Source organism: Hypomesus nipponensis, chromosome 25 (genome assembly GCF_054491055.1).
Source record: "Hypomesus nipponensis isolate SF chromosome 25, ASM5449105v1, whole genome shotgun sequence".
In the NCBI taxonomy this organism is placed as follows: Eukaryota; Metazoa; Chordata; class Actinopteri; order Osmeriformes; family Osmeridae; genus Hypomesus; species Hypomesus nipponensis.
Genome location: NC_140385.1, coordinates 541448 through 567500, shown reverse-complemented (window position 1 = coordinate 567500; position 26053 = coordinate 541448). Strand labels below are relative to the sequence as shown.

The window sequence follows — 26053 nt, the reverse complement described above, 5'->3', positions numbered from 1 at the left end:
TGTGTGTGTGTGTGTGTGTGCGTGTGTGTTTGAGGGGGGGTGTTAATGTGTGTGTGTGTGTGTGTTTGAGGGGGGGTGTTAATGTGTGTGTGTGTTTCCAAGGCTGTTTAACCCCCTTTTACACAAACATTCATTCAAGGTTGACTGACCATCAAAATGCATGTGCTACATTGAAACCATGAGACAAACAGCGCCCTCGGGCGGTTTGAGAGCAGAATACCTCAACAACTGACGGTCAACCATCTGGCTTCCACGTCTTACCGATCTTCTGCGCGCTTCTGTGGTCGTTCCAAGTGAATACAGAGACGATGACAACTAAGGCCGTTTACCAGCAGGACCGTGACTAAATATAGAAAATGGCTGCAGCAATGAGAGAGGAGGGAAACAAGGCTGCGCGCCTGTCAGAACCGCGTCGTTGACACAAAGACTTGTCTTGTGTTTGTGCTGATGAATACAGTTGATCATCTGTATAGGAGGCGGAGGTAGCTAAACTTGTTCAGACGGCCCAGCCGTTCTAGTCAAGGACACACCTCGCCCCCTCAACGGGAGGAATCGCTCCTCTCCGGTATTGGCACGTGCAGACAATTTCCTAATGATTCAGGCAATACTAGAATTAGAACCAAGGCCGTCTGTCAAGACGTTCCATAACACACCCGCCCTACGTCACTCACGATGAGAACTGCAACTCAAATGTTGCATGTAATATATCACGACGTTGTTTTGTTAATTGCACTGACCTTTTAGAACTATAGAATACTGTGACGCAGTTTGCTGTGGGGGTTCTGGAGTTTGCCCAGCCCTGCCCTGAAATGCACCCTTCATGTCATTTCTGTTCTGTATGTCCCAGGATCAAATGATTCTAGCTGTACATCGAGGGGACTAGTATGAGTAACCAGAGTAAGTTGGTGCATTTCTTGGCAAGACACTACAGCCGTGCCCTAAAATGCACCCCCTGCTAACCTGTGCAAACATTTACTATGATGTTGAAACATAGATTTTATAGGCATGTAGGACATCTGATATTCTGGATCAGAAGGCTGTTGTTTTCGACCTGTCTGAGTAGCCTACCCTATATAGGCATTAAAGGCATTAAAGGCGCATGCCTTTGAACATATACACAGGTAAGAGGAGCTATGTGAAACTATGTGCAAATATGTTTCTGTAAAATTACTAAACTACTGAACTGACTTCCAGATATACTGAAAAATAATATATTGAAAATGATCTTCCACTCTTACTTTCTCACAGCTTCTCACTCATCTTTATATAAGACTTGAGCATTTCGTACATGACTGTGAATGTGTTTCCCATGCGTCTGTGCACGCGTTCCATGTGTTTTCAGGAGTATCAATGCCTGTGTGAACATTTCACACGTGAATGCTTTTCATGTGTCGAGGCGAGCATTTCACATATGTGGATGTGAGTTTTCAGGAGTATGAATGTGTATGCGTTTCAAATGTGTTTGTGTAAGGACAGTTGAATTATTTCCTTAACGGCCCCTCATAACAGGCGGAATACTCCCACCGTGGCGTAGGGACAGGTGATTGATTGACAGAACGTGTTGTGGAACGCTGGCTCGCGCCTGAGTGGGACAGACTTTTCCATCCTTGCGCTGTTGAGACAGGGTGAGTGGGCGGGAGCATGTAGCTTAGCAACCGACTGCTCCAGTGTTGCGGGGGCTGGAGGGAGGGGGAACCGGGTCTAATCATAATTTGGTGCTGTGATGGGTTCTGTGTTTATGCGCCATGTTGATCAGACTCTAATGTCCACACACACACACACACACACACACACTGCGTGAAACACGGGCTTCTGCTCCCCTGCTTTCGCTGCTGTGACTGCGCATGTGCTCTGTCAATGGTGCTGAATCTGAACCAAGCTGCAGCACGCGCCTCCCGTCAACCCATCCAGACAGACTCTGACGAAGCGCGAGCTTCTCTCTAACGTCTCGTTTAATAGTTTTCTCTTCCCCCATGGTTATTTCATCATCCCTGCCCCCGTCGGAACCGGAGACAGATAGAGACGGTCTAACCATGCTCCTATGCGCACACACAAACGCACAACATAACTGATCATCCATTTATTTGCAACTATAGTGTGTGTGTGCGCGCGTGCTCTACTCGGCCTAAGGGCACCGACGGAGCACTTCCTGTTCTACCTACGACGTCCCTGCATCAGAGTGGCTGATGTTCAGCCTGAGATGTTGTTGTTTGTGCTGCACGGTATCAGTGATTGTACCTACTGACTGATCTAAAGTATCAATTTTGTCCCACCATTAATCAGCTAATGTTGCAATACTTCAGATGTCATAGTGGCGCGTTGGTCTTATTGTAGTATTATTGTAGAATTATTGTAGTATTGTTGTAGTTTTGCTTCACGTTATTATCCTCGTTCACCGCACCTGTTGGCTGAGATGTGGAGTGTGACTTTGCGAAGAGGTAAATACAGTCTTCATGCAGACTGAAATACTCTGACAAGAAAACGATCCTCCCCTGATCCTTTATCTGCTGCAGACGACTTTCTAGGTGCAGCAGGTAAAACACGTGCGTGTATCTAGTGCGCGCGGCTGTAGGTGTGCTGCATTATAAAGTGGGTTAGTTGTGTAATACGCCTCGCGCATCATCCCTCCAGCTCCTCTGATCTCACGCCAGAAAGCGAGTGTCGCATAGAAGGGAGATTCTAGAGAATCCCTTCCTCACGTCACATTCCTGTGTGTCCTTTTAAGGCGAGGGGATACCCCCGTCACATCCTCTGACCATGTTTGGGCACTGGAGCGCGTAGCGGGGGAATCCTCGAGTCTGCATCGACCAATAGCAGGCAAGGGCTTCTACCTAGCGACCGTAGAGTATAAAAAGGAGAATCGCGAGCCCCAGTTATCATCATTCACATCGACTTGGAATAACGGCTAACATCTACAATCTGCTCTGATTCACTTGAAGGGAATCCCTGGAATTGATCGTTTTGGATAAATTAATCGTTTATTAACAAGATTAATAAAATTGAATTATAACCGTTCAATTTCATAACTGATTGATTTAGGTGAAATTGCTCGTTTACCTTTTTAACTCAATTTCCACGAGCTATAACGCATCCGGTTCCCACCATGCTCTTGAGCGAAGAGAGCAGCTTTATGTCGCAGTTTGAGGACGCGTGCTGTGCCTGGGTGGACAGTGTGGGCTCGAGCCCCAGCCCCAGCGACAGTACCGATTCCGAAGTGGGTTTGGGATTACTGGACCGGCAAGGTATGTACAGTTATCCTGTTCTCACGGCTCATGCTTATGTAACTACTGCAGAGTGTCTAATGCATTAAGTGCTGCCTGCATAACTTCAAATCATCACTGTGCAGGTTGTTTTAAACAGAGTTATCAATCCATGCATCAGTGCACCGTGCGGTAAGACGGTAATAACGGTGTCTCCTTCCTTCTCTCTCCGCCAGGCTGCGCGTTCTCACCGGGAACCGAGGCTTCAGACTCGGACTTCTTCTCCGACCTGAGTGACGGTTCCTCTGATACACTGTCACCCTCCCTCGCCTACACCGGCAGCTTCTTCACGGAGGCGCTACCGGGGGCGCACTGCAGCACTGATGCCATCCTTAACATGATCACGGAAATCGTGGGGATCTGCACAGGTCCCGGTACCGAGGCTGACAACACCGGAGCTCTCTCTCCATCCTTCCCCGACAGCGCCTCCGCTCCGCTCTACTCCCCATTCCACGAGCCAGCCTTCAACGGCTGCAGCCGCGAGACGTGTACCGCGGCTTCAGTCCAGCCCACGGCTCCCCAGCTGGTGATCAAGACCGAGTTTGAGAACAGCTGCAACGGGTGCGACCAGTTCTCCCAGCCCGGTGAGGGTCAGTGCGCGGTCAGTACCGACCCAATGCTCCTGGTACCGGGACTGGATCATGCGGAAGTAGCGGAGCTACTGGACTCTCTGCTGCACCCCGCGGCCGGTGCCGGTGATCTGAAGACCGGGCAGGACATCAAGCAGGAGCCTGGTCTGCTGGAGGACTGGGCACGTGGCTACTTGGTGCCGTCAGGCGGGGTCAAACCGGAGAGTGTGGAGGTGCAGGCCGGGAGCGTGCAAAGCCAGAATGAGCTCCTCCACCCCGCCTCCTCCTTCTGCTCCTCCCTGGACGCCCTGCTCTCCTCCCTCCTGCCCACCGTGCTCCCGAGAAGCACCGGCACACCGGTGGGAGCGTGCAAACCCTCCCGGGCCAGGAAGAGCCCCGTGAAGGGAACCGTGAAGGCGAAGCCGTTCCCCTGCCCAATCATTGGCTGCGAGCGACGCTTCTCGCGCTCAGACGAGCTTAACCGGCATGTTCGCATCCACACCGGACACAAGCCTTTCCAGTGCGCTATCTGCTTGCGCAGCTTCAGCCGGAGTGACCATCTGACCACGCACACGCGCACGCACACGGGAGAGAAGCCGTTTTCCTGCGAAGTTTGTGGGAAACGCTTCGCGCGCAGCGACGAGCGGAAGAGGCACGGGCGCGTGCATGTTAAGCAGCAGTTGCGCGCTCAGATGATGGCAGCCTACACCCTCGCCTTCCCCGGCGGTGTCTGAACTGCGAGCCCCCAGTGACCGCGATGGTTGAGAGTTTATCCTGGTGTTTACGAGGCTCCGATTGACCTGACCTCATCATGGCAACGTTTACTGAGACGTCAGTCTGGTGGACTGTGGCGCGGGTGCTGCATTATGTGATGGAAGTTCTCGTCGGTAAAGAGCGCGAGGTGGGCTGAACATTCTCCTGAGGATGTTGGAACTGGAACTTTGTCCTCTTCCGAACGGCTGTGCGTTCTACTGTCTGCATCCGTTAACACGTGCGCAGAGGAGAGAGGGGCGGACTAGTTAGTTGACCGGTGCAGGCGGAGAGAGTGAGAGAGAGATCTGTTAACTTGTGTCTCCACACAGAACATCTCTGATTGTAAAGTGTTGTTTTGTGAAAAACTGCATGACGATCTTACAAGTAAAGGCCTGTCACAGGTTACATAACCATTCTTTGATCGATGTAAACGTTATATTTCTAAAGATATGTGAACTTAACACTTTATATTTGGATACATCTATAAGACAAAACCTGTTGAGTATATGTTTATATTCTCCCAACTCCGTTTTCTATGAGTACATTTATATGATGTGGTCTACGGAATGTGTCTATAATCCGACCAGATTGTAAATCTATGATGGTTCTGTTCCAGACGTTCTAGAACAGCCAGATGCTTTCTGATGTCACTTTTGTAAGAGCTCTCCAGGAGAGACACGCGGTACTTCAACATTGTAGTTGACAAGCAGAGTTGCACACGTTAGTGTGCCTTTATGTACAATAACAGAAGCACGTAACTTTCTTTACGCATGAAGGGCAGCGCTTTGCTCCGTCCGAGATGTTGTGTTCTTTAAAAACATGAACGTGAATAAAAATATAAACAATAAGCTTTGAATCTGAATCAGTCAATTTTCCAGAATCCATACTCACCTTTCCGTCTCTCAAACACATTTGAAACAGACCTGCGTCTGTGCGTGCATGGACACTCCTTGCATTTTATTTCTCTGCTGCCACTCTGTGGTTATTAATGGACACTGCAGCTCAGAGCCTGATGGTTGACACTGTATTTATCCCCTTGGGTAAATTGCGACGTAACAACATTATTTTTTTAAGATAATACACAAATATTTTAAGATACAAATTTAAAAGGTTAATTATGTGGAATGTACAAAACACCAACATAGGTGACGCGCAATACATCAGCACCATTCTCCCGTGTGCAACACCGGTGCCATACATATTGCTAACGTACAGCATGAACCAGCTAACTGTACACAACTCTTTTTACTAAATCTCAAGTAGAGATCCAGCCTACCTAAGGACAGTGAGTGAATCTGGTAAATAGCGCAAACAGAGCTGTATAATTACAGTTGAAGAATTAGGACCAGAACGTCACGGTTGATGCCCAGCAGCACCGCTAGTCATGCACGAGGAGGCAGAGTTCCTTCACTTGACGACTCGTCTTTTATAATGGTTAACCCACTGGCAGTTTACGCATCAATTCACTTCCGTTACCGAGCGCAGAGGCTGCAGAGCCTGAACGGAGCTCTCCGGTAGGTCTGCTCTGCACCCGCTCCTCCAGTCAGATTCCCGAGCGCATCCTGTCGTCACGGGGCCTACGTCAGGGCAGCAGCAGGAGCTGGTTCGCGCGCCTGTCTCCGGTATGAGAAGCGACAGGAGTGATGCGCGAGGTAGAACATCTAGTTTGAGACTCACGAACGGACTGGACGACGCCGGTAAAGAGCAGCTGTATTAACCACAGTACCGAAGAGAAATGTAAACCGAAGCAAATCGTCTCTGTGTGACAGTGTTCCTTTACCGGGACCAGGAACGGAGTCCAGTACCAGGTGAGAGAATATCCTATAAATCTGAACGATGTGTTATTCTACTGTAACCGCGCCTTAAACAACTCACTTAAAGTGAACGCGTTTTAACTCAGCAACGTAACGGTAGTATGAGTCAGTTGAACTGAATTGTGTTCCCTGGTTCTGGACGGCTGAGGGAGGAGAGATACCACACAGAATCAAACGGCAGATGTGGTATCTCTTCATTCCTCCATCCTTTCTTTCTGCTCATTCATCCGTGGATAAAGAGTGGAGCGAGGACTCATGGCATGTTATCTTACTCCGCGTGCTCTCTCATCCGCCCCCCTCCTTCACCCCCCAATTTCTCTCTACCTCTTTCTCTCTCTCTCCTTACCCCCAAATTCATTATTTTCAAACGTAAGCGTGATTACCTTTTTTGACGTGTCAAAATCATAACACACACACGCACACAGCCGAGTGCAGTCACACATGCAATAAAGGTGCAGAACCAGCATCCTCTCTTTCCACCCCCCCCCCCCCTCTCTCTCTCTCTCTCTCTCTCTCTCTCTCTCTCTCTCTCCATCTCACCATCTATTGCTCACTTTCCCTCTCTCTCTACATCTTTCCCTCTCTCTTTTCTCTCTGTCTCTCTCCATCTCTCCCTCTCTCCTTTCTCGCTCCATCTCTCCCTCTCCCTCTCTCTCTTTCCCTCTCTCTCTCTTTCCCTCTCTTCTCTCTCTTTCTTCTCAGGGTCAGTGTTGGTTATATAGAAGTCCCTGGTGAAGCAGACCAACAATGACCTAGATTGTCCTGATCACACACACACACACTCAATCACACACATACACTCTCTCTCTATGGGGGAGGGGGATATCATTCTGTAATGTTAAGAGACAGGATCCTCATTAAAACTTAATGTAGACGATGAATGAAATACACACACACACACACTTAGTCAAAACCACTGTGACCTCAATGTGAGGGAAGCTCCTAGAGTTCAAATACACACACCACACACACACACCGCACGCACACACACACACACACACACACGTGCACACACACTGACCTCATTTCTGCTTGCAGTATAAGACTAAAGTGTTTGTCCCCTCTCCTGCAGGAACACACACCTGGACTCTCTCTCTTCTCCTCTCTCCCATCCCTCACTTCCTGGACCTGAAATGAGGCCCCTCCCTCCCCCTCGGCCCACTCTCCCCTCTGTTTGACCTCCGACCTCTACACCTGTAGAGCTGGGAGTGGTCAGAGATGGCATCACATGACCTCCCCTACTTCTGCCCCCGCTGTGACCACGCCCGCTTCCCCTCCGTTCTGGAGCTCAGGGCTCACCTGGTGAGCTGCCACACCTACGAGACCCTGCTGGTCCTGTCCCGCACCCGCGCCCGCACCTCCAGCCCCCGGGCCCTGGCCCTCCTCACAGCCCCATCTGCCCAGAGACAGAGCTCCTTCTTGGGCCTGGAGCAGCTGCCCTTGGCCTGTCTGGACCTGGCCTCCTGCTCTGCCTCGGCCCAGCTGCTGAGAGAGCTGTTCATCAAGGACGACCACCTGGGGACCAGCAGGACTGCAGCCCCCTCCGCCGGCCCCTTGGCCCTCCCCACCTCCCTGGCCGGTCTGTCTGGAGACAGGCTGGATCTGGGGGACCTAGGCCGGATAAGCCTGGGGCTGGAGTTTGGCCGGGGCCTGTGTCTGGAGGAGAGGCTGGGCCTGGGGCTGGACCAGAGGATGGCCAGGACGTTTGCGGAGGTGGAGGAGAGGGTGGAGCGCAGGGTGGGGAGGCTGAAGGCAGAGCTGGAGAGGAGGGAGGAGGAGCTGCAGACTCAGCGGAGGGCGGGGGAGCGTCTGGACCAGGAGAAGAGGGAGGTGGAGCAGAGGGCCTCGCTGCTCAGCAGACAGGTGCAGATATCCGTGGAGATGATGGCAGAGCTGCAGGCAGAGCTACAGGGGAAGGAGAGAGCTCTGGACCAGACACAGCAGTGAGTCTATATATACTGTATATACTCTGGACCAGACACAGCAGTGAGTCTATATTTACTGTATATACTCTGGACCAGACACAGCAGTGAGTCTATATATACTGTATATACTCTGGACCAGACACAGCAGTGAGTCTATATATACTGTATATACTCTGGACCAGACACAGCAGTGAGTCTATATATACTGTATATACTCTGGACCAGACACAGCAGTGAGTCTATATATACTGTATATACTCTGGACCAGACACAGCAGTGAGTCTATATATACTGTATATACTCTGGACCAGACACAGCAGTGAGTCTATATATACTGTATATACTCTGGACCAGACACAGCAGTGAGTCTATATATACTGTATATACTCTGGACCAGACACAGCAGTGAGTCTATATATACTGTATATACTCTGGACCAGACACACAGCAGTGAGTCTATATATACTGTATATACTCTGGACCAGACACAGCAGTGAGTCTATATATACTGTATATACTCTGGACCAGACACAGCAGTGAGTCTATATATACTGTATATACTCTGGACCAGACACACAGCAGTGAGTATATGTATATTTTATATATGTATATTATATATATGGAATCTATGTTCCCAAAAATCTGAAGTTTGACCGTGAGATGGTGTTGTCCTCAGTGTTTCCTGTGTGATGCATTGTGGTCCGTGTAGTCCAGAGATTGGGGTTGCCAGGGGCGATGTCGTCTCAGCCGGGTGTCTGCCCAGCTGCCTGATGATAAATGCTGTTGACAGGGACTCTCAGGACCTCAGGGTGTGTGTGTGTGTGTGTGTGAGGGTGTGATGGTGTGTGTGTGAGGTATGTGTGAGGGTGTGTGTGTTTGTGTGTGTGAGCAGTGAAGGTAAAGTGAGGACTGTCTCTTCTGATTCTTCTCAACTCTCTCTTCTGTGTGTGTATGTGTGTGTATATATGTATGTGTGTGTATATCTGTGTGTGTGTGTGTGTGCAGGGAGGTGTGTGAGATAGAGAGCTTCCTCAGAGAGACAGCAGAGAGAGAGGCCATGGCCAAGGCTCGTCTCCAGGTGTTCATCGAATCTCTGCTGGAGAGAGCTGACCGTGCAGAGAGACAACTGCTGCAGCTCAACACAGCTTACACACAGCACACACCTTACACACAGCACACACCTTACACACAGCACACACCTTACACACAGCACACACCTTACACACAGCACACACAGCACACACACAGCCATCATAGCAGCGAAGAACAAATCTTGGGATCAAAGGTTATAGGACACAAGGTAGGTTTGTATCTAGGGTCATCTAGATCAGGGGTCAGGGGTGAGAGGTAGGTTAACTGATGGAGATCTGGTACCAATCACACATTAAGACTATGTTGCATTTTTGTTGTATTTATGTTGTAATATTTTTGATCTCCATTTTATATGCATATTTAACATCAGATAAACACTAAACAATGTTTTTATTGCCTCAAAATATAATGTATTTTATGCTTGTTTTTTGTTTTTTTAACTTAATATTTTAAACCTTATTTATTAATTAACCTTAATAATTTCTCCAAGTCTGCTAAATGAATAAATTTAATTTTTTACTTTGACGATAAAGTTGAAACTTTGTAAATCGACTTCTCCCCCCCTCTCCCTCTCCACTCCCCAGAGGAGTACCAGTGTATCAGAGCCATACAGACTTGGAGAAGAGATGTACCCTCACCAATACAGGTAGGTGTGTGTGTGAGAGAGAGAGAGAGAGAGTTCATCCACACTGAACCTGCTGGTGACGTCCTGTCTCTCCAGCACCCCTAGTGGCCGCGTGAGGACACTGTCTCTGGGGTCTGGAGGCTGGGAGAGGCTGGGGGGCTGGCAGAGGCCGGGGGGCTGGGGGGGGTGCAGGACCTGGAGGAAAGGTCCTCATCGACATCATAGCACTGAGGAAGAGGAGGAGGAGGAGGAGGAAGATTCCCTGTCAGAGGACCAACCCTGGAGCACACCTGAGATCCAAAGACACATTGCTGTCAGGAACACGCACTCACCTGGCACAGGTAGGACCTACACACACACACACACGCACATACACCTGGCACAGGTAGGACCTATACACACACACACCTGGCACAGGTAGGACCTACACACACACACACATACGCACATACACCTGGCACAGGTAGGACATACACACACACACACACACCTGGCACAGGTAGGACCTACACACACAAACACACACACACACACACCTGGCACAGGTAGGACCTACACACACACACACACACACACAGTGTAACAGATGCCCCTCCCCTAGACGTGTCCTCGGTGGACTCCAGCCCGTATCGCCGTGGTGACGGGGCGTTGGGGGCGGGGCTCCTGCGCCTGAGGGCGGGGCTGTTCTGTGTGTTTCCCTTCCTGGACGTGAGGACGCTGCTGCTGGCTGCAGAGGTCTGCTCTGATTGGAGGATGGTGGCCAGACATCCGGCCGTGTGGACTCACGTCAGGCTGGAGGACGCTCGCGTGTCCGTCCAGGTGAGCACACCTGCCTCTTCACCACCACCACCATGAACACACCTGCCTCTTCATCACCACCACCATGAACACACCTGCCTCTTCATCACCACCATGAACACACATGCCTCTTCATCACCACCATGAACACACCTGCCTCTTCATCACCACCATGACCACACCTGCCTCTTCATCACCACCATGAACACACCTGCCTCTTCATCACCACCACCATGAACACACCTGCCTCTTCATCACCACCACCATAAACACACCTGCCTCTTCATCACCACCATGAACACACCTGCCTCTTCACCACCACCATGAACACACCTGCCTCTTCATTACCACCACCATGAACACACCTGCCTCTTCATCATCACCATGAACACACCTGCCTCTTCATCACCACCATGAACACACCTGCCTCTTCATCACCACCATGAACACACCTGCCTCTTCATCACCACCACCATGAGCACACCTGCCTCTTCATCACCACCATGAACACACCTGCCTCTTCATCACCACCATGAACACACCTGCCTCTTCATCACCACCATGAACACACCTGCCTCTTCATCACCACCATGAACACACCTGCCTCTTCATCACCACCATGAACACACCTGCTTCTTCATCACCATTCCCACCATCATTATCATCTTGTGGTGGCGATGTGGTTATAGAAGGTGTTGGGTTAATCTTGTAGTCATGTTGCGGTTGTCTTGTGGTCATGTTAAGGTCATGTTGCGGTTGTCTTGTGGTCATGTTAAGGTCATGTTGCGGTTGTCTTGTGGTCATGTTGTGTTCCAGTTCCTGAGCACCATGTCCCAGTGGTGCACACAGACCCAGTACCTGGTCCTGCACAAGCTGCGGCCCAGACCCAGACACCCTGCAGAGAGGAGGGAGGATTACCACAAGAACACACGGTACACACTCACACACCACTCACACACCACACACCATACACATACATACACACACCACACACATACATACACACACCACACACACACCACACACATACATACACAAAAAGAAACACCAAAAAAATCAACCTTGAAAAAAAATCAAGAAATGTTTTAATATAATATTAAAGAAAATATTTTTTCAGCCTTTCAAAAAAAAAAAATCCTCAAATGTTTTTACACACAACATGGCACAAATAAATTAAAAACATAAACGTTTTTTCAACCTTTAAATAGTGAAGTAAAGTACTGATACCAGAACATCTCCCTCACGGTCATGGGTGATCAGGTCTCCTCTCAGTCATGTCCACATCATTAACTCCCTCTGTCTCATCCAGAACATCATGTGTGTGTGTGTGTGTGTGTGTGTGTGTGTGTGTGTGTGTGTGTGTGTGAGAGAGCAGGGCGTGTCTGGAAGAGGGTCTGGAGGCCCTGCTGAGGAGTGCAGGAGAGAGCCTCCTGCTGCTGCAGGTGTCTCACTGTCCTCACGTCCTCACAGACCGCTCACTGTGGCTGGCCAGCTGCTACTGCCACCACCTGCACACGCTGACCTACAGGTAGGACCACACTCACCTACAGGAAGGGACCATACACACACACACACTCACCTACAGGAAGGGACCATACACACACACACACTCACCTACAGGAAGGGACCATACACACACACACACTCACCTACAGGAAGGGACCACACACACACACTCACCTACAGGAAGGGACCATACACACACACACACTCACCTACAGGAAGGGACCATACACACACACACACTCACCTACAGGAAGGGACCATACACACACACACACTCACCTACAGGAAGGGACCATACACACACACACACTCACCTACAGGAAGGGACCATACACACACACACACTCACTTACAGGAAGGGACCATACACACACACACACTCACTTACAGGAAGGAACCATACACACACACACACTCACCTACAGGAAGGAACCATACACACATACCTACATCTGTGTGTGTCAGGAGTTCGTCTGATCCTCTGGGTCATGAGGTGATCTGGGCGCTGGGCGCTGGCTGCAGGAGCATCACTCACCTCCAGGTGGCACCACTGCACCCATGGTGAGTTACCATGGATACCAGGGATGTTTACTACAGTAACCATGGTGATGAAGTCACCTCGTCAGTCAGTTCTTCCTTTATAAGCCCCGCCCTCCTCCTCTGTCAGTCAACAGCCAACAAGATTCAGCAACCGCTGCCTTCAGACGATTGGTCGGTGTTGGCCACACCTCCGTGTGCTCGGTGTGGGCGGGGCTGGCTGCAGTGTTCAGGGATTGGCTGCTGTTGGTGAGTGACATTTTAGACCAGCAGTTGATACGTCACATCTGGTAAGTAGTGAGGAAAGCTGATCAGTGTTTTGTGTGTGTGAATGTGTGTGTGTGGGTATGAGTGAGTGTTTGTGTGTATGTGTTGGTGTGTGTGTGTGTGTGTGTGTGTGTGTCCAGTGCGTAGCTGTGTCGGCCTGCAGGTGTTGGAGTTGGAGCGTGTGAGCGGTCTGGACCAGCAGGGGGCAGGAGAGCTGCTCTGCAGAGAGGGACTGCAGCAGCTGCACACGCTCACCCTCACCTCCACCCCCATCACCACGGAAACACTGCTGCACCTGCACAGTGAGTCTCTCTCCTCTGACCCTTGACCTAAACACCCCCTGAATGTACATTAGGCACATTGATTTGGTACATCAACAACAAATGTGTTGTGTCGCGTGACTATTACGCTACTCAATAAGTCGCGGAGATGTTTGAGTATAAAACAAAAGAAGTTGAGTTGAGCGCAGAGCGGAGCGGAGGTAGAGGAAAGACTATCGGAGAGACCCGTAACGTTGTTCTGAAACACATGGTGGAGGCAGAGAGATCAACCCAAGTCATCCAAGGTGTGGGAGCATTTCACACTAAATGTATCGAAACAGTGTGTCAGTTACTTTCATATTCCACATTTGTCTCACATTCGGAAGATGCGACTTTGCAGTGTCGCGTTAGGGACCGGGTGAAAACTACCCATACAATTTTGAAAAATGATGACTTTTGTAATATTTTTATGAATATAAATCCTCAAACGGACACCAGAGTATTCTAACAATGTCTGGTATACTGCAATATCCTTAACTTTTTCAATTAAGTTTCAAACAAAATACTAGAAAATTGCTTATCTCTGAAAATACCATGAAATCCTCACTAATCTTAATAACTTTTTCAAAAATGTACTGAAAAATCACAGATATACACCAGATTATTCAAATAATCAGTGGCCTACTTCCACACCTTTTATTTGAGCTAATCTCTGAAAATAGCATGAAATCCTCAATAAACTTAACTTTTTCAAAAAACGATTAAAAGCAAAAAAAGAAAAAGTAATACAATGTTGCGTTTTTTAATAAAATGTTGTGTGGAGGGTATGTTTTGAAAGTTGTGTGCAGGGTGTTATAGAATGTTGAGCGCAGGGTGTTCTAGAATGTTGTGTGCACGGTGTTCTAGAACATTGTGTGGAGGGTTTGAGTTGTTTAGCCACCATTCTCCTCTCAGTCAGGGCTGGCCCCTAATCACCCTGTCCAGTCTGCTAACCCTCCCTCCCTCCCCCTGCAGGGGTGTGTGCAGGGCTCAGGTCCATGGTGGTCAGGCTGGGAGTGACAGACTGGGATGCTGACAGCTCTGATGCTCAGAGACACAAGCAGGACATGGTCAGCAGTCTGCAGGTGAGTCTGCCGACCTGTCTGTCTACATGCCTGTCTGCCTGCCTGCCTGCCTGTCTGTCTACATGCCTGGAGCTACTTCTGTCCTACAAATGTGTCATTGTGGTGTTGAAAGACTGTGTGTGTCCCAGACCCTGCAGCAGTGTCCAGGTGTGTGTGTGTGTGTGTGTGTGTGTGTGTGTGTGTGTGTGTGTGAGAGATGTGGTGTGTTCCTGCAGCAGTGTCCAGGTGTGTGTGTGTGTGTGTGTGTGTGTGTGTGTGTGTGTGTGTGTGTGTGTGTGTGTGTGTGTGTGTGTGTGTGTGTGTGTGTGTGTGTGAGATATGGGGTGTTCCTGCAGCAGTGTCCAGGTGTGTGTGTGATGTGGTGTGTGTGTTCCAGGCCCTGCAGCAGTGTCCAGGTGTGTGTGTGATGTGGTGTGTGTGTTCCAGGCCCTGCAGCAGTGTCCAAGTGTGTGTGTGATGTGGTGTAGGTGTTCCAGGCCCTGCAGCAGTGTCCAAGTGTGTGTGTGATGTGGTGTGTGTGTTCCAGGCCCTGCAGCAGTGTCCAGGTGTGTGTGACGTCTTCCAGCTGAGGGATTCTGCTGACATCCTCCTCCTGCCTCCATTACCACCACTCAGCCAATCAGAGCTAAGCTGACAACTTCAGCCACCAATCAGGCCAGGCTGGAAACATCACCCCACCAATCTTGAGGCAGAATGAACAGAGGAACTGGACAATGAATTTAGTTTTGTCTCCACTTTTCATTTTTTATATCCTGTATGTTTATATGTTTTGTTTTCACATCATGAACACGTTTACAATGCTTTGTTTTTACATTAGTTAGAAGAAGAAAACCTCAAGATTCGTACTTAAACATTTGTTTATTATAAACAGGGTTGTCACAAAATTCAGACTTTAAACATTTAATAAAATATTTTCTTGAGATTGATAGTTCCAAAAAATACTTTGAAAATGTGTATAAAACGAGTTCAGGAAAGATACACACATATTGATTCATAGCTTCATTGTAAGTTTGTCTGTGATAGCTCCTAGCTGCTCCAAGGAGGGAGTTTCTCCTGAGAGAACCACACTACCATATACATAAATATATTAACCATGACAATAAATGGTTAAAAGCACACACACACACGTGTCTTGACTGAACTGAAAAAACAAACTGGGAAAACGAAAGAAATTGTGAGGAAGTCAGACGGGAGAAAACTTGTCATAGATCTGACGGGAGAGTTCCTCAGGAGTGTTCGCTGGCTGAATCTACAGAACAGTGAATGTTCTAGATACTAGATACTGTCTGTCCTATGGTCAGCCCACTCAGCATGGGGCCCACCAGGGACACCACAGGGCCACAGGCTGCTCCACCCTGACACTGGGTAAACACCACCACAGGGCCACAGGCTGCTCCACCCTGACACTGGGTAAACACCACCACAGGTACACAGGCTGCTCCACCCTGACACTGGGTAAACACCACCACAGGTACACAGGCTGCTCCACCCTGACACTGGGTAAACACCACCACAGGTACACAGGCTGCTCCACCCTGACACTGGGTAAACACCACCACAGGTACACAGGCTGCTCCACCCTGACACTGGGTAAACACCACCACAGGTACACAGGCTGCTCCACCCTGACACTGGGTAAACACCACCACAGGTACACAGGCTGGCCACCCTGACACTGGGTAAACACCACCACAGGTACACAGGCTGCTCCACCCTGACACTGGGTAAACACCACCACAGGTACACAGGCTGCTCCACCCTGACACTGGGTTAACACCATCCACAGGTACACAGGCTGCTCCACCCTGACACTGGGTAAACACCACCACTGCTACACAGGCTGCTCCACCCTGACACTGGGTAAACACCACCACAGGGCCACAGGCTGCTCCACCCTGACACTGGGTAAACACCACCACAGGTACACAGGCTGCTCCACCCTGACACTGGGTAAACACCACCACAGGTACACAGGCTGCTCCACCCTGACACTGGGTAAACACCACCACAGGTACACAGGCTGCTCCACCCTGACACTGGGTAAACACCACCACAGGTACACAGGCTGCTCCACCCTGACACTGGGTAAACACCACCACAGGTACACAGGCTGCTCCACCCTGACACTGGGTAAACACCACCACAGGTACACAAGCTGCTCCACCCTGACACTGGGTAAACACCACCACAGGTACACAGGCTGCTCCACCCTGACACTGGGTAAACACCACCACAGGTACACAGGCTGCTCCACCCTGACACTGGGTAAACACCACCACAGGTACACAGGCTGCTCCACCCTGACACTGGGTAAACACCACCACAGGTACAAAGGCTGCTCCACCCTGACACTGGGTAAACACCACCACAGGTACACAGGCTGCTCCACCCTGACACTGGGTAAACACCACCACAGGTACACAGGCTGCTCCACCCTGACACTGGGTAAACACCACCACAGGTACACAGGCTGCTCCACCCTGACACTGGGTAAACACCACCACAGGTACACAGGCTGCTCCACCCTGACACTGGGTAAACACCACCACAGGTACACAGGCTGCTCCACCCTGACACTGGGTTAACACCATCCACAGGTACACAGGCTGCTCCACCATGACACTGGGTTAACACCATCCACAGGTACACAGGCTGCTCCACCCTGACACTGGGTAAACACCACCACAGGTACACAGGCTGCTCCACCCTGACACTGGGTAAACACCACCACAGGTACACAGGCTGCTCCACCCTGACACTGGGTAAACACCACCACAGGTACACAGGCTGCTCCACCCTGACACTGGGTAAACACCACCACAGGTACACAGGCTGCTTCTCAGAAGCACTTCCTGCTAGTTGACAGTGAAATAAAACATTCAGGGCTTCATTTACTAACAAGATTGCGGCCACTTCAGGCGTAATTAAGCGGTTAAAGACATAACACCGTATTTACAAAGGCAGCGCACTTGAGTAAAAACGCACATTACCGCTGCTGGGAGGGTATAAGGGAAAGTGGGAATGTATATTTCTAGCTCCTGTTCTCTGAACTTTTTTTTTTCTTTTCCTCGAAGCACCCATGGTGGCAGTAACATGCAGGCGATTTTTCCCGTCTTTTAACGGGGCGCTAATTAACACTAATGGGCGCTGATTGCCCGGCGAGGATCTGGTGAAAAAAATGACTAAAAATGACTAAATGGTTTGATAAATACCACGCAAAATGCGGAAATACACCGTCCGCTATTTGCGGTTTGGCAAAGGCGCAGATTAAGCTGCGGTCGCAATGTTAGTAAATGAGGCCCTCAGTCTGCTCTGGCTGTGAACCCACCAGAGAGAACAGGAAATGAGAGAAAGAGGGAGAGATGAAGAGAGAGACAAACAGCGATGGAGAGATGGAGGAGAGGGAGAGGAGATGGATATCTCTAGGATGGATGTGGTACTCCTACCGTCCACAGAGGTCGCTCTAACACAAAGCAGCCCCCAGCAACCTGCAGCACAAACCAGAGGAAAACACATTGGATCAAATGAGGGAGAAATTTGCATTTGTGAGAAGGTTTTACATCAGTAAAATATTTTGCATGTTCAAAACTTTGACACATACACAAAACTCTTTTACAGATGCAAAAGTAGTAGTTGTTTTACATTTGTCAAATCGTTTAGCATATGTCCATTTCTGTAGATGTAATCTGTAGATAATGTGTCTGTAGAAATATTTTCACACATAATGTGGGAAAAATATTTTGGACCAAAGCTTTTTACAGAAGTTGAGTCTACATCCCCCCCCCCCCCCACCCACACACACACTATATAAATATTTTACAAGTCCTTCAACTCTCTACATCCCAGCCCCCCTCTCTCTCTACATCACGAAGTTAAAGGTCCGCTCCAGAAACTTCTGCATCCCTCCACCTCCACCTTAGGGATCTTCTCTATGAACAGCAGCTACCCCTGTGTACAGCTGCAGTTTTCTAAACAGTTTGAAACTCACAGAGCAGGAGAGAGAAGGCCGTCATCATGGTGATCATCGTCATCATGGTGATCATCGTCATCATCCCTCCAGACAGAGAGATGTATCAGGCACCCTCCAGACTCGACTGAAGCTGTTTACCTACTCTGTGACGGCTGCTTCCTCCACCCACCTCTCACACACACTCACAGCAAGCACACACATACACTCACAGCAAGCACGCACACACAGCGAGCACACACACAAACAGCAAACACACACACACACACAGAGAGCACGCACAGCGAGCACACACACAGCGAGCAGATAAGAATAAGGTAAGACCACATCCTTTGGTTTCAGGTCTTGTCACCATACCGATGTGTGTCAAGGTTCATTCTAGCTGTCAGTCAATAGACTCTGGTCACCTACACCCCCCCCCCCTCACTCCAACCCCCCTTCCACTTCTGTCTTCTAACAGTGAGACAGGTTACCAGTGTCTCTACAAACACAAGGCCTAGAAATATATCATAAAATGTTTAGGGCATTTCTATTTTATTGAGACAGATACAGTGAAAGAAGACAGGAGACGTAGGGAAGAGAGAGAGATGGGAGAGAGAGGGGAGAGAGTGGAGAGAGAGAGGGGAGAGAGTGGAGATGTAGAAGACAGAGAGATGAGAGAGAGAGATGGAAGAGGGATAGGAGAGAGAGAGGGGACAGGGGAGAGGGGAGAGGGGAGAGAGAGGGGGGAGGACAAGCTGGATTCCAACCCAGGCCCCTGCGTTGAGGCCTACATGGTGCTCAAGACAGGTGAGCTACCTGGAACTGCTTTAAACAGACACATGTTACCAGTGTGTTTACAAACACTGGAAGCCCCCTGGTTGCCACGGTATCCACTTGCGGTCACAGAAATATGTAAATGATGGGTCCATCATAGGGGTGTTCTGAGCTGTGGTTGGTCCATCATAGGGGTGTTCTGGGCTGTGATTGGTCCATCAGAGGGGTGTTCTGAGCTGTGATTGGTCCATCAGAGGGGTGTTCTGAGCTGTGGTTGGTCCATCAGAGGGGTGTTCTGAGCTGTGGTTGGTCCATCAGAGTGGTGTTCTGGGCTGTGATTGGTCCATCAGAGGGGTGTTCTGAGCTGTGATTGGTCCATCAGAGGGGTGTTCTGAGCTGTGATTGGTCCATCAGCGGGGTGTTCTGAGCTGTGATTGGTCCATCAGAGGGGTGTTCTGAGCTGTGATTGGTCCATCAGAGGGGTGTTCTGGGCTGTGATTGGTCTGTCAGGGAGTGTTCTGAGCTGTGGTTGGTCTGTCAGGGGGTAGTTCATTCATAATGCATTCTGGAAAGCCAGTGGTCAATACAAATGGCAGATTTTCAACCAATCAGGAGTCTCATAATTTACTCTCATGGAAGTCTTTCTTCTGTCCAATCATGTCCTTTGTCTGACTTGTTGGCCCGCCCTCCTCATCTACAGGGACAATCAACATGCCAATCAAACTCAACCTCTGAGTAAAGAATGACTAGAATATAATTAAACATTATGGTTAATCCAGGATGGAGATTTTTCTTTAGCATCCTTCCGTTAAAGTGATCCCATAAAAATACAATCTCCAATCACTAAATACAGTCTCCAACCACTAAATACATTCTCCAATCACTAAATACGTTCTACATTAATTATATACAGTACATTCATGGTAACCTAGTTGGGTTTTAGTACATTCCATCACAGCAGACCTGTCCCACTGCAACGTCCCTGTTCACCACCAGAGGCAGCTACCTCCCTGCTCTAGCATTTTAATACCCCTGTTCACCACCAGAGGGGGCTACCTCCCTGCTGCAGCAGTGTAACACCCCTGTTCACCACCAGAGGGGGCTACCTCCATGCTGCAGCAGTGTAACACCCCTGTTCACCAGCAGAAGATGCATTTTTGGTTAAGGTTAGGATTAGGGAAATCTGTATTTTAAATTGGACTTCTGAGCCATGTGTGTGTGTATGTGTGTGTGTGTATGTGTGTGTGTGTAGTCCTCACCCTCAGTGTGTCTGTGCAGCAGTCTGGGTCCAGCCAGTCCGATCCCCAGCGCTCCAACAGGAGCTGTGGTGAGGATGGCTAGAACCGCCACCGTCAGAACATCCAGACCCAACTTCACCAGAACCTCGTCTCCCTCCACAAGAGCCATGTCCAGGGCAGCAGAACCTAAGGCCGCCTGGAACACAAAGAACCCCTCAGAACCTCACACATACACACTAGGGCTGCAACTAACGGTTATTTTAGTAATCGATTAATCGAATAAAAATAATTGACAGATTGATCGATTGCTAAAATAACCGTTAGTTTTGAATCAGATATAAAAAAACAAAAAAGCATTAATTTCAGACCCTTTTTTCAAAAACAGAACTGACAGTGCAAATTCACAGTGCAAAAAATATTCAGAATGTGCACCAACAGGCTCACAATTTTGAAAAAGTTAAGATTTGCAAGGATTAAGCTATTTTCAAAGATTAGTTATTTTCTATCATTTTATTTGAAATGTAATTGAAAAGGTAAAGGCTGTGGAAGTATACCAGACATTGTTAAGATACTCTGGTGTCTGTTTGAGGTTTTATATTCATAAAAATATTGTAAAAGTCTAAATTCTTCTAAATGCAATGGGTAGTTTTCACCCGGTCCCTAACGCGACGCTGCAAAGTCGCTTCTTCCGAATCTGAGACGAATGTCGAATATGAAACTAACTTCACCTTGGTCAATTAACACACATTTTCGACGTATTTAGTGTGAAATGCACCAACACCTTATGACTTAAGTCGTACTGATTTCTCCGCCAGGTGTTTCAGAACAACGTTACTCAACAACGTCTCTCCGATGGCCTTTCCTCTACTTCCGCTCTGCTCCGCGCTCAACTAAACTTTTTTTTTTAATACTCAAACATCTCCGCGACTTATTGAGTGGCGTAATAATCGCACGACACAACGAATCGATAATGAAATTCGTTGCCAACGCTTTAAATAATCAATTTAATCAATTCGTTGTTGCAGCCTTAATACACACACACACACACACTCTCATACTGACCTGGACAGTGTCTTTAGGAATCCAAGCCACAGAGATGAAGATCTTCTCCTTCAAAGTGAACCCTCCAAAGTGAACCAGGAGGAAGGTAACCAGAAGACGAACCAGCAGGCCTGTACAGAGACAGGCCATCCCCAAGCCTGGAGACAGAGGTCATCAGCCTTGATTCTCCTCCACATGAGACGTGCTTATAGTGAAAGTAACATGTCTTACCCACAGTGTTGGGGTCCAGAGTGGACACAGTGATCTCTGCTCCGATCAGTCCAAACAGCAGAGGCTGGAAGATATCCCATGCTCTCCCCACCATCGCTGCTACTGGGGCCTGGGTAGAGGACACACACACTTGAGAAACACACTTGATGAAGGCAGCACAGACCTTGGTCCCAGTGTTGTAGTACCCCAGACCGGTCTTGGTCTCCAGACCACATTCTGAAGGTCTCGGTCTTGTCTCGGTCTCGGACAAAGAGGATTTTATTTCAAGACCGGTCAAGACCACAACTGCGGGAATATCACTAAATTGCCTGTGCAATTTATTTGTAATAATGATTACTGTTATTGGATGTAAAACGTCACGCTTCAAATTCAACCAATAACTTAACTCATTTCTTATTTGAAATGACCCATCACGCCTCCTCGCACCCCAAAAGTGAATGAGGAAGATGGGCGAAACAGTGGCTGTCTGAAGATGTCGGCCGAATCAGTTATAATTAGATTTCTGAACCACAAAGAGTTTACAATCTACAGTTTACACGTCCTAAAGAAAACACACAGTTAGTGTAAATTCTACAAAGAGACGCTTACTGAGACGGCTGGCACTGGGCCTACATCAAACTTTTACTGGTATTTAGAAAGAAAACATTAAAAAAGGTAAGCTAGTTGTAAACAAAGCTAGCAAAGCTAGCAAAGCTAGCAAAGCTAGCAAAGCTAGCAAAGCTACCTAGCGTTTGCAATCTGCCTCTGTACCAAAACTCTCCATAAATCTCTTCCCCCATGGTGGAGATTTAGCCAGTATTATTAAGTAACATACGGTATGTTTCAGGGCGTTAGTTTCAGTTTCTTGCCAGATTTTGTTTGTGATAACGAGCCAGGCCACATAAAGCAATGTAGCTAATGATGAATATAAAGTTATGTTACATCAATGTTTACTCATGTAAGCTGCATAACTCTCCCGACTTCATAATGTTAAGTTAAATGTTTGAGTGGTCTGGTCTTGACCCGGTCTCAAACTGCCTTGGTCTGGTCTTGACTCGGCCTCGACCCCTCAAAGTCTTGGTCTTGTTTCGATACACTCTGGTCTTGGTCATGGCTTGGTCTCGGTTTAGGTGGTCTTGACTACGACACTGCCTGGTCCTGATAGCCAGCACCCTCACCTTGTCCTCCCCCCAGCCCAGGGCTGCCAGGAAGGCCATGACCAGGGTACACACGCTCCCAGCTCCAGGGAAGCCCACCACTCTGCAGCCGAACACAGAGAAGACAGACAGACCCAGCAGCATCACGCAGCGCCTCAACACCAAGTCCTCCTGCACACAGAGAGAGGTGTCAACACACACAAACACACAAACACAAACACACGAACGTATTCCAGACCTGATCCTTGCTTGGGAAGAAGCCGATGAATATTCCCAGCAGGAGTCCGACCCCCATGCCTCCAACCACATCCAGCAGGCCCTTGTTCATCCAGGTAGTGTCTGCAAAGACAAATAGCTTAGCTTAGCTTAGCCAATTGTACTAAATTGCATAACAAAATGCCATAGCATAGCATAGCATATCTTAGTTTAGCATGCAAAATCATGTTACTAAATGCTAAATCATAGCAAAGCATATCATATTTTACTAAATAACTATCTTAAGGTACACAGAATAGCATAGCACAGAATAGCATACAGAACTGTGATTAACACAACAGAGTACAGCATTGCAAAAATAATTGTATTAATTGACCTTTGGAGACGGCTATAGCCAGGCAGGTGGTGAAGCCGGTGATGGCCAGGACAGCATCTAGCCTCCCAGCAGTCATCAGGAAGGTGGGGATGCCGTTTTGCACCCCATAACCATCCTTCTGTAAGAGCAACATGGAGGGAATCACCACCGCCTGAGACACAGCGCTCAGGACAAACCTGGAAACACAGGGGACAAACTTGGAGACATTGGGACAGAACACTCCTGGAGACACAGGGACAGAACACTCCTGGAGACACAGGGACAGAACACACCTGGAGACACAGGGACAGAACACACCTGGAGACACAGGGACAGAACACACCTGGAGACACAGGGACAGAACACACCTGGAGACACAGGGGACACACCTGGAGACACAGGGACAGAACACACCTGGAGACACAGGGACAGAACACACCTGGAGACACAGGGACAGAACACACCTGGAGACACAGGAGACAGAACACACCTGGAGACACAGGGACAGAACTCGGTGAAGTTCAGTCCTAAACAACAGCCAGACTTGACTCACCCCAGGATGAAGCCCCATACCCAGGGGAGCCCCATGAGGAAGTGAGACACCACTGCAACTGTGCAGGCCTCCACTGTACAGGGTCCTACTGCCACACGCAAACACACCGCTTTCAGCCTCCGCAGAGCCTACACACAAACACACACTCAGAACTGGCCCTCATCGTTGCTCAGGCCCCTGTTGGGAAGTGGTCTGTGTGTGTGAAGTATTTCTAGTTGTAGTACCGTAGGGTCCTGTCCTAGTCCAACCCGGGTCAACATGATGGCCCGAGAGATGTTCCTCAGAGCAACAGACCATGTTTGGTCGATGTACACTGCATCAGTTACATAGGGAACATTACGCAGCACTAATCCAGCCAGCAACATCCCTGTCACACACATACACACAATTCAGAACATTGGTTTTAAAATGGTGTTTCCATTGAGTATTCCAGTGCAGTTTGTGGAACATACCAAGTAGAGGAGGGAAGGGGGGGAGAGTGGGCAGCTTGATCATCCCCACCAGGTTGCCCCCACACACAGCACAGAGGAACAAGATCACTACACCAAACAGCTTCCCTCCAGGCAGACACTCTCTCTGGGTGATGGACCACACCACCCCGAACAGCAACGCTAGCAGACATGCTGCAGGGATGAAGCAACGGGTGACACATCCTGACTAAGCATTTAATTACAAACACAATGGTTTAATCATTGATACTCACACTCCCTGTTGCACACATTTCCACACACATATACCCCAGATATACATACGTAAACACAGACACACACCTTTGGTGATGACTTGAGCCAGCAAGCCCTGAGGTCTAGGACATCTTTGTCTCAGGTTGTTACAACAGGAACAGGAGGAGGAAGAGTCGGCCATGGTCATCCTCACCTAGACACTCACACACAATCTTTCATTTGACCTGACATGCCTGACCACAGTTCCAACCTGACTCCACCAGTTCAACATTTCCAACAGAGAGTTACCTGCTGCAGGGAGAACGTCCAGGTCCTTCTAGAACTCTGTAGGAGAGTGTGGAGCCCAGTGTGGGAGTTCCTCTTCTCAGCTTCAGTCCCCTGCTTCCTTCTCCTTCCCACTCTCTCTGTCTACCCCTGCGTGGTGTGTGTCTCAGAGGTCCTAAAGTCCAGAGTCTCCTCTTCCTTTATAAGCAGCGGGAGTGCGCATTTCTGTAAAACGTTAACTCACTTCGGAGAAACGATTTGTCCTGAAGAAACCCTGAAGATTCTGCTGGCAGAAAATGACTGAGCGATGGAAATGAATAAGAGGGGAGAGGGTGTGGAGGTAGCAGGAGGAGGAGAGGGAGGAGGTGAGGGTGAAGGGGTCGAGAGAAGAGCAGAAGGAGGGGTGAGGGGTATGGTTGTGAAAAGGTAGCATGAGCAGGTAAGGGGGAGAGGAGGTGAACGGATAAGGGGTGAGGAGGGATGAGGTGAGAGAATGAAAAGATGAGGGTGAAGGGGTAGAGAGATGAGAAGGAGGGGATGATGGGTGAGGTTAGGGGGTGGAGTGGTGAGGGGTGAGGTTAGGGGGTGGAGTGGTTTTTGTGGTTTCCCTCCCTCCTCCCCCTCTCCCCCCTCCTCCCCCCTCCTCCCCTCTTCCTCCCTCCTCCCCTTTCCCTCCCTCCTCCCCTCTCCCTCCTCCCCTCTCCCTCCTCCCCTCTCCTTCCCCCTCTCTCCCTCCCCCTTCCCTCCCTCCCCCCTCTCTCCCTCCCTCCTCTCTCCCTCCCCCCTCTCTCCCTCCCCTCTCTCCCTCCCCCCTCTCTCCCTCCCCCCTCTCTCCCTCTCCCCTCTCTCCCTCCCTCCTCTCTCCCTCCTCCCTCCTCTCTCCCTCCCCCCTCTCTCCCTCCCCCATCTCTCCCTCTCCCCTCTCTCCCTCCCTCCTCTCTCCCTCCTCCCTCCTCTCTCCCTCCCCCCTCTCCCTCCTCCCTCCTCTCTCCCTCCCTCCTCTCTTCCTCCCTCCTCTCCCTCCCCCCTCTCCCTCCTCCCTCCTCTCTCCCTCCCTCCTCTCTCCCTCCCTCCTCTCTCCCT

The 26053-nt window shown here is 49.4% G+C and overlaps 3 protein-coding genes across 3 annotated transcripts; 2 read left to right on the top strand and 1 right to left on the bottom strand.

Moving 5' to 3' along the window:
• The first annotated feature begins 2582 nt into the window (after nt 1-2582).
• On the top strand, nt 2583-5406 carry LOC146221543 (early growth response protein 4-like). Its single transcript, XM_084691351.1, has 2 exons — nt 2583-3242; nt 3437-5406. Exons 1-2 carry the CDS (start codon nt 3104-3106, stop codon nt 4561-4563), a joined length of 1266 nt encoding a protein of 421 aa, XP_084547477.1. The 5' UTR covers nt 2583-3103; the 3' UTR covers nt 4564-5406.
• Nucleotides 5407-6013: 607 nt separating this feature from the next.
• On the top strand, nt 6014-15164 carry LOC146221542 (F-box only protein 41). The gene is made up of 13 exons (XM_084692038.1): nt 6014-6096; nt 6372-6390; nt 7597-8339; nt 9327-9476; nt 10231-10379; nt 10625-10857; nt 11653-11768; nt 12212-12364; nt 12808-12903; nt 13010-13128; nt 13287-13448; nt 14421-14530; nt 15057-15164. Exons 1-13 carry the CDS (start codon nt 6014-6016, stop codon nt 15162-15164), a joined length of 2241 nt encoding a protein of 746 aa, XP_084548164.1.
• A 3859-nt stretch (nt 15165-19023) lies between these two features.
• LOC146221541 (sodium/hydrogen exchanger 9B2-like) lies at nt 19024-24893 on the bottom strand. Its single transcript, XM_084691684.1, has 11 exons — nt 24794-24893; nt 24476-24646; nt 24248-24390; nt 24024-24151; nt 23492-23667; nt 23138-23238; nt 22921-23070; nt 21764-21872; nt 21554-21690; nt 20513-20687; nt 19024-19947 (listed from the first exon to the last, which is right to left on the bottom strand). Exons 1-11 carry the CDS (start codon nt 24891-24893, stop codon nt 19871-19873), a joined length of 1467 nt encoding a protein of 488 aa, XP_084547810.1. The 3' UTR covers nt 19024-19870.
• Between the last annotated feature and the right edge of the window lie 1160 nt (nt 24894-26053).

Excerpts from the sequence above, each read along its gene's own strand:
- LOC146221543 (XM_084691351.1), top strand. The coding sequence starts at position 3,104 with ATGCTCTTGAGCGAAGAGAGCAGCTTTATGTCGCAGTTTGAGGACGCG. Across the intron at positions 3,243-3,436 it reads GGGATTACTGGACCGGCAAG|GCTGCGCGTTCTCACCGGGA; the intron begins GTATGTACAGTT and ends TCTCTCCGCCAG.
- LOC146221542 (XM_084692038.1), top strand. The coding sequence starts at position 6,014 with ATGGTTAACCCACTGGCAGTTTACGCATCAATTCACTTCCGTTACCGA. Across the intron at positions 12,904-13,009 it reads GTGGCACCACTGCACCCATG|TCAACAGCCAACAAGATTCA; the intron begins GTGAGTTACCAT and ends CTCCTCTGTCAG. Across the intron at positions 13,449-14,420 it reads AACACTGCTGCACCTGCACA|GGGTGTGTGCAGGGCTCAGG; the intron begins GTGAGTCTCTCT and ends CTCCCCCTGCAG.
- LOC146221541 (XM_084691684.1), bottom strand. The coding sequence starts at position 24,893 with ATGACCATGGCCGACTCTTCCTCCTCCTGTTCCTGTTGTAACAACCTG. Across the intron at positions 24,391-24,475 it reads CCCCTTCCCTCCTCTACTTG|GGATGTTGCTGGCTGGATTA; the intron begins GTATGTTCCACA and ends TGTGTGTGACAG. Across the intron at positions 21,873-22,920 it reads TGGGCTGGGGGGAGGACAAG|GCCCCAGTAGCAGCGATGGT; the intron begins GTGAGGGTGCTG and ends TCCTCTACCCAG.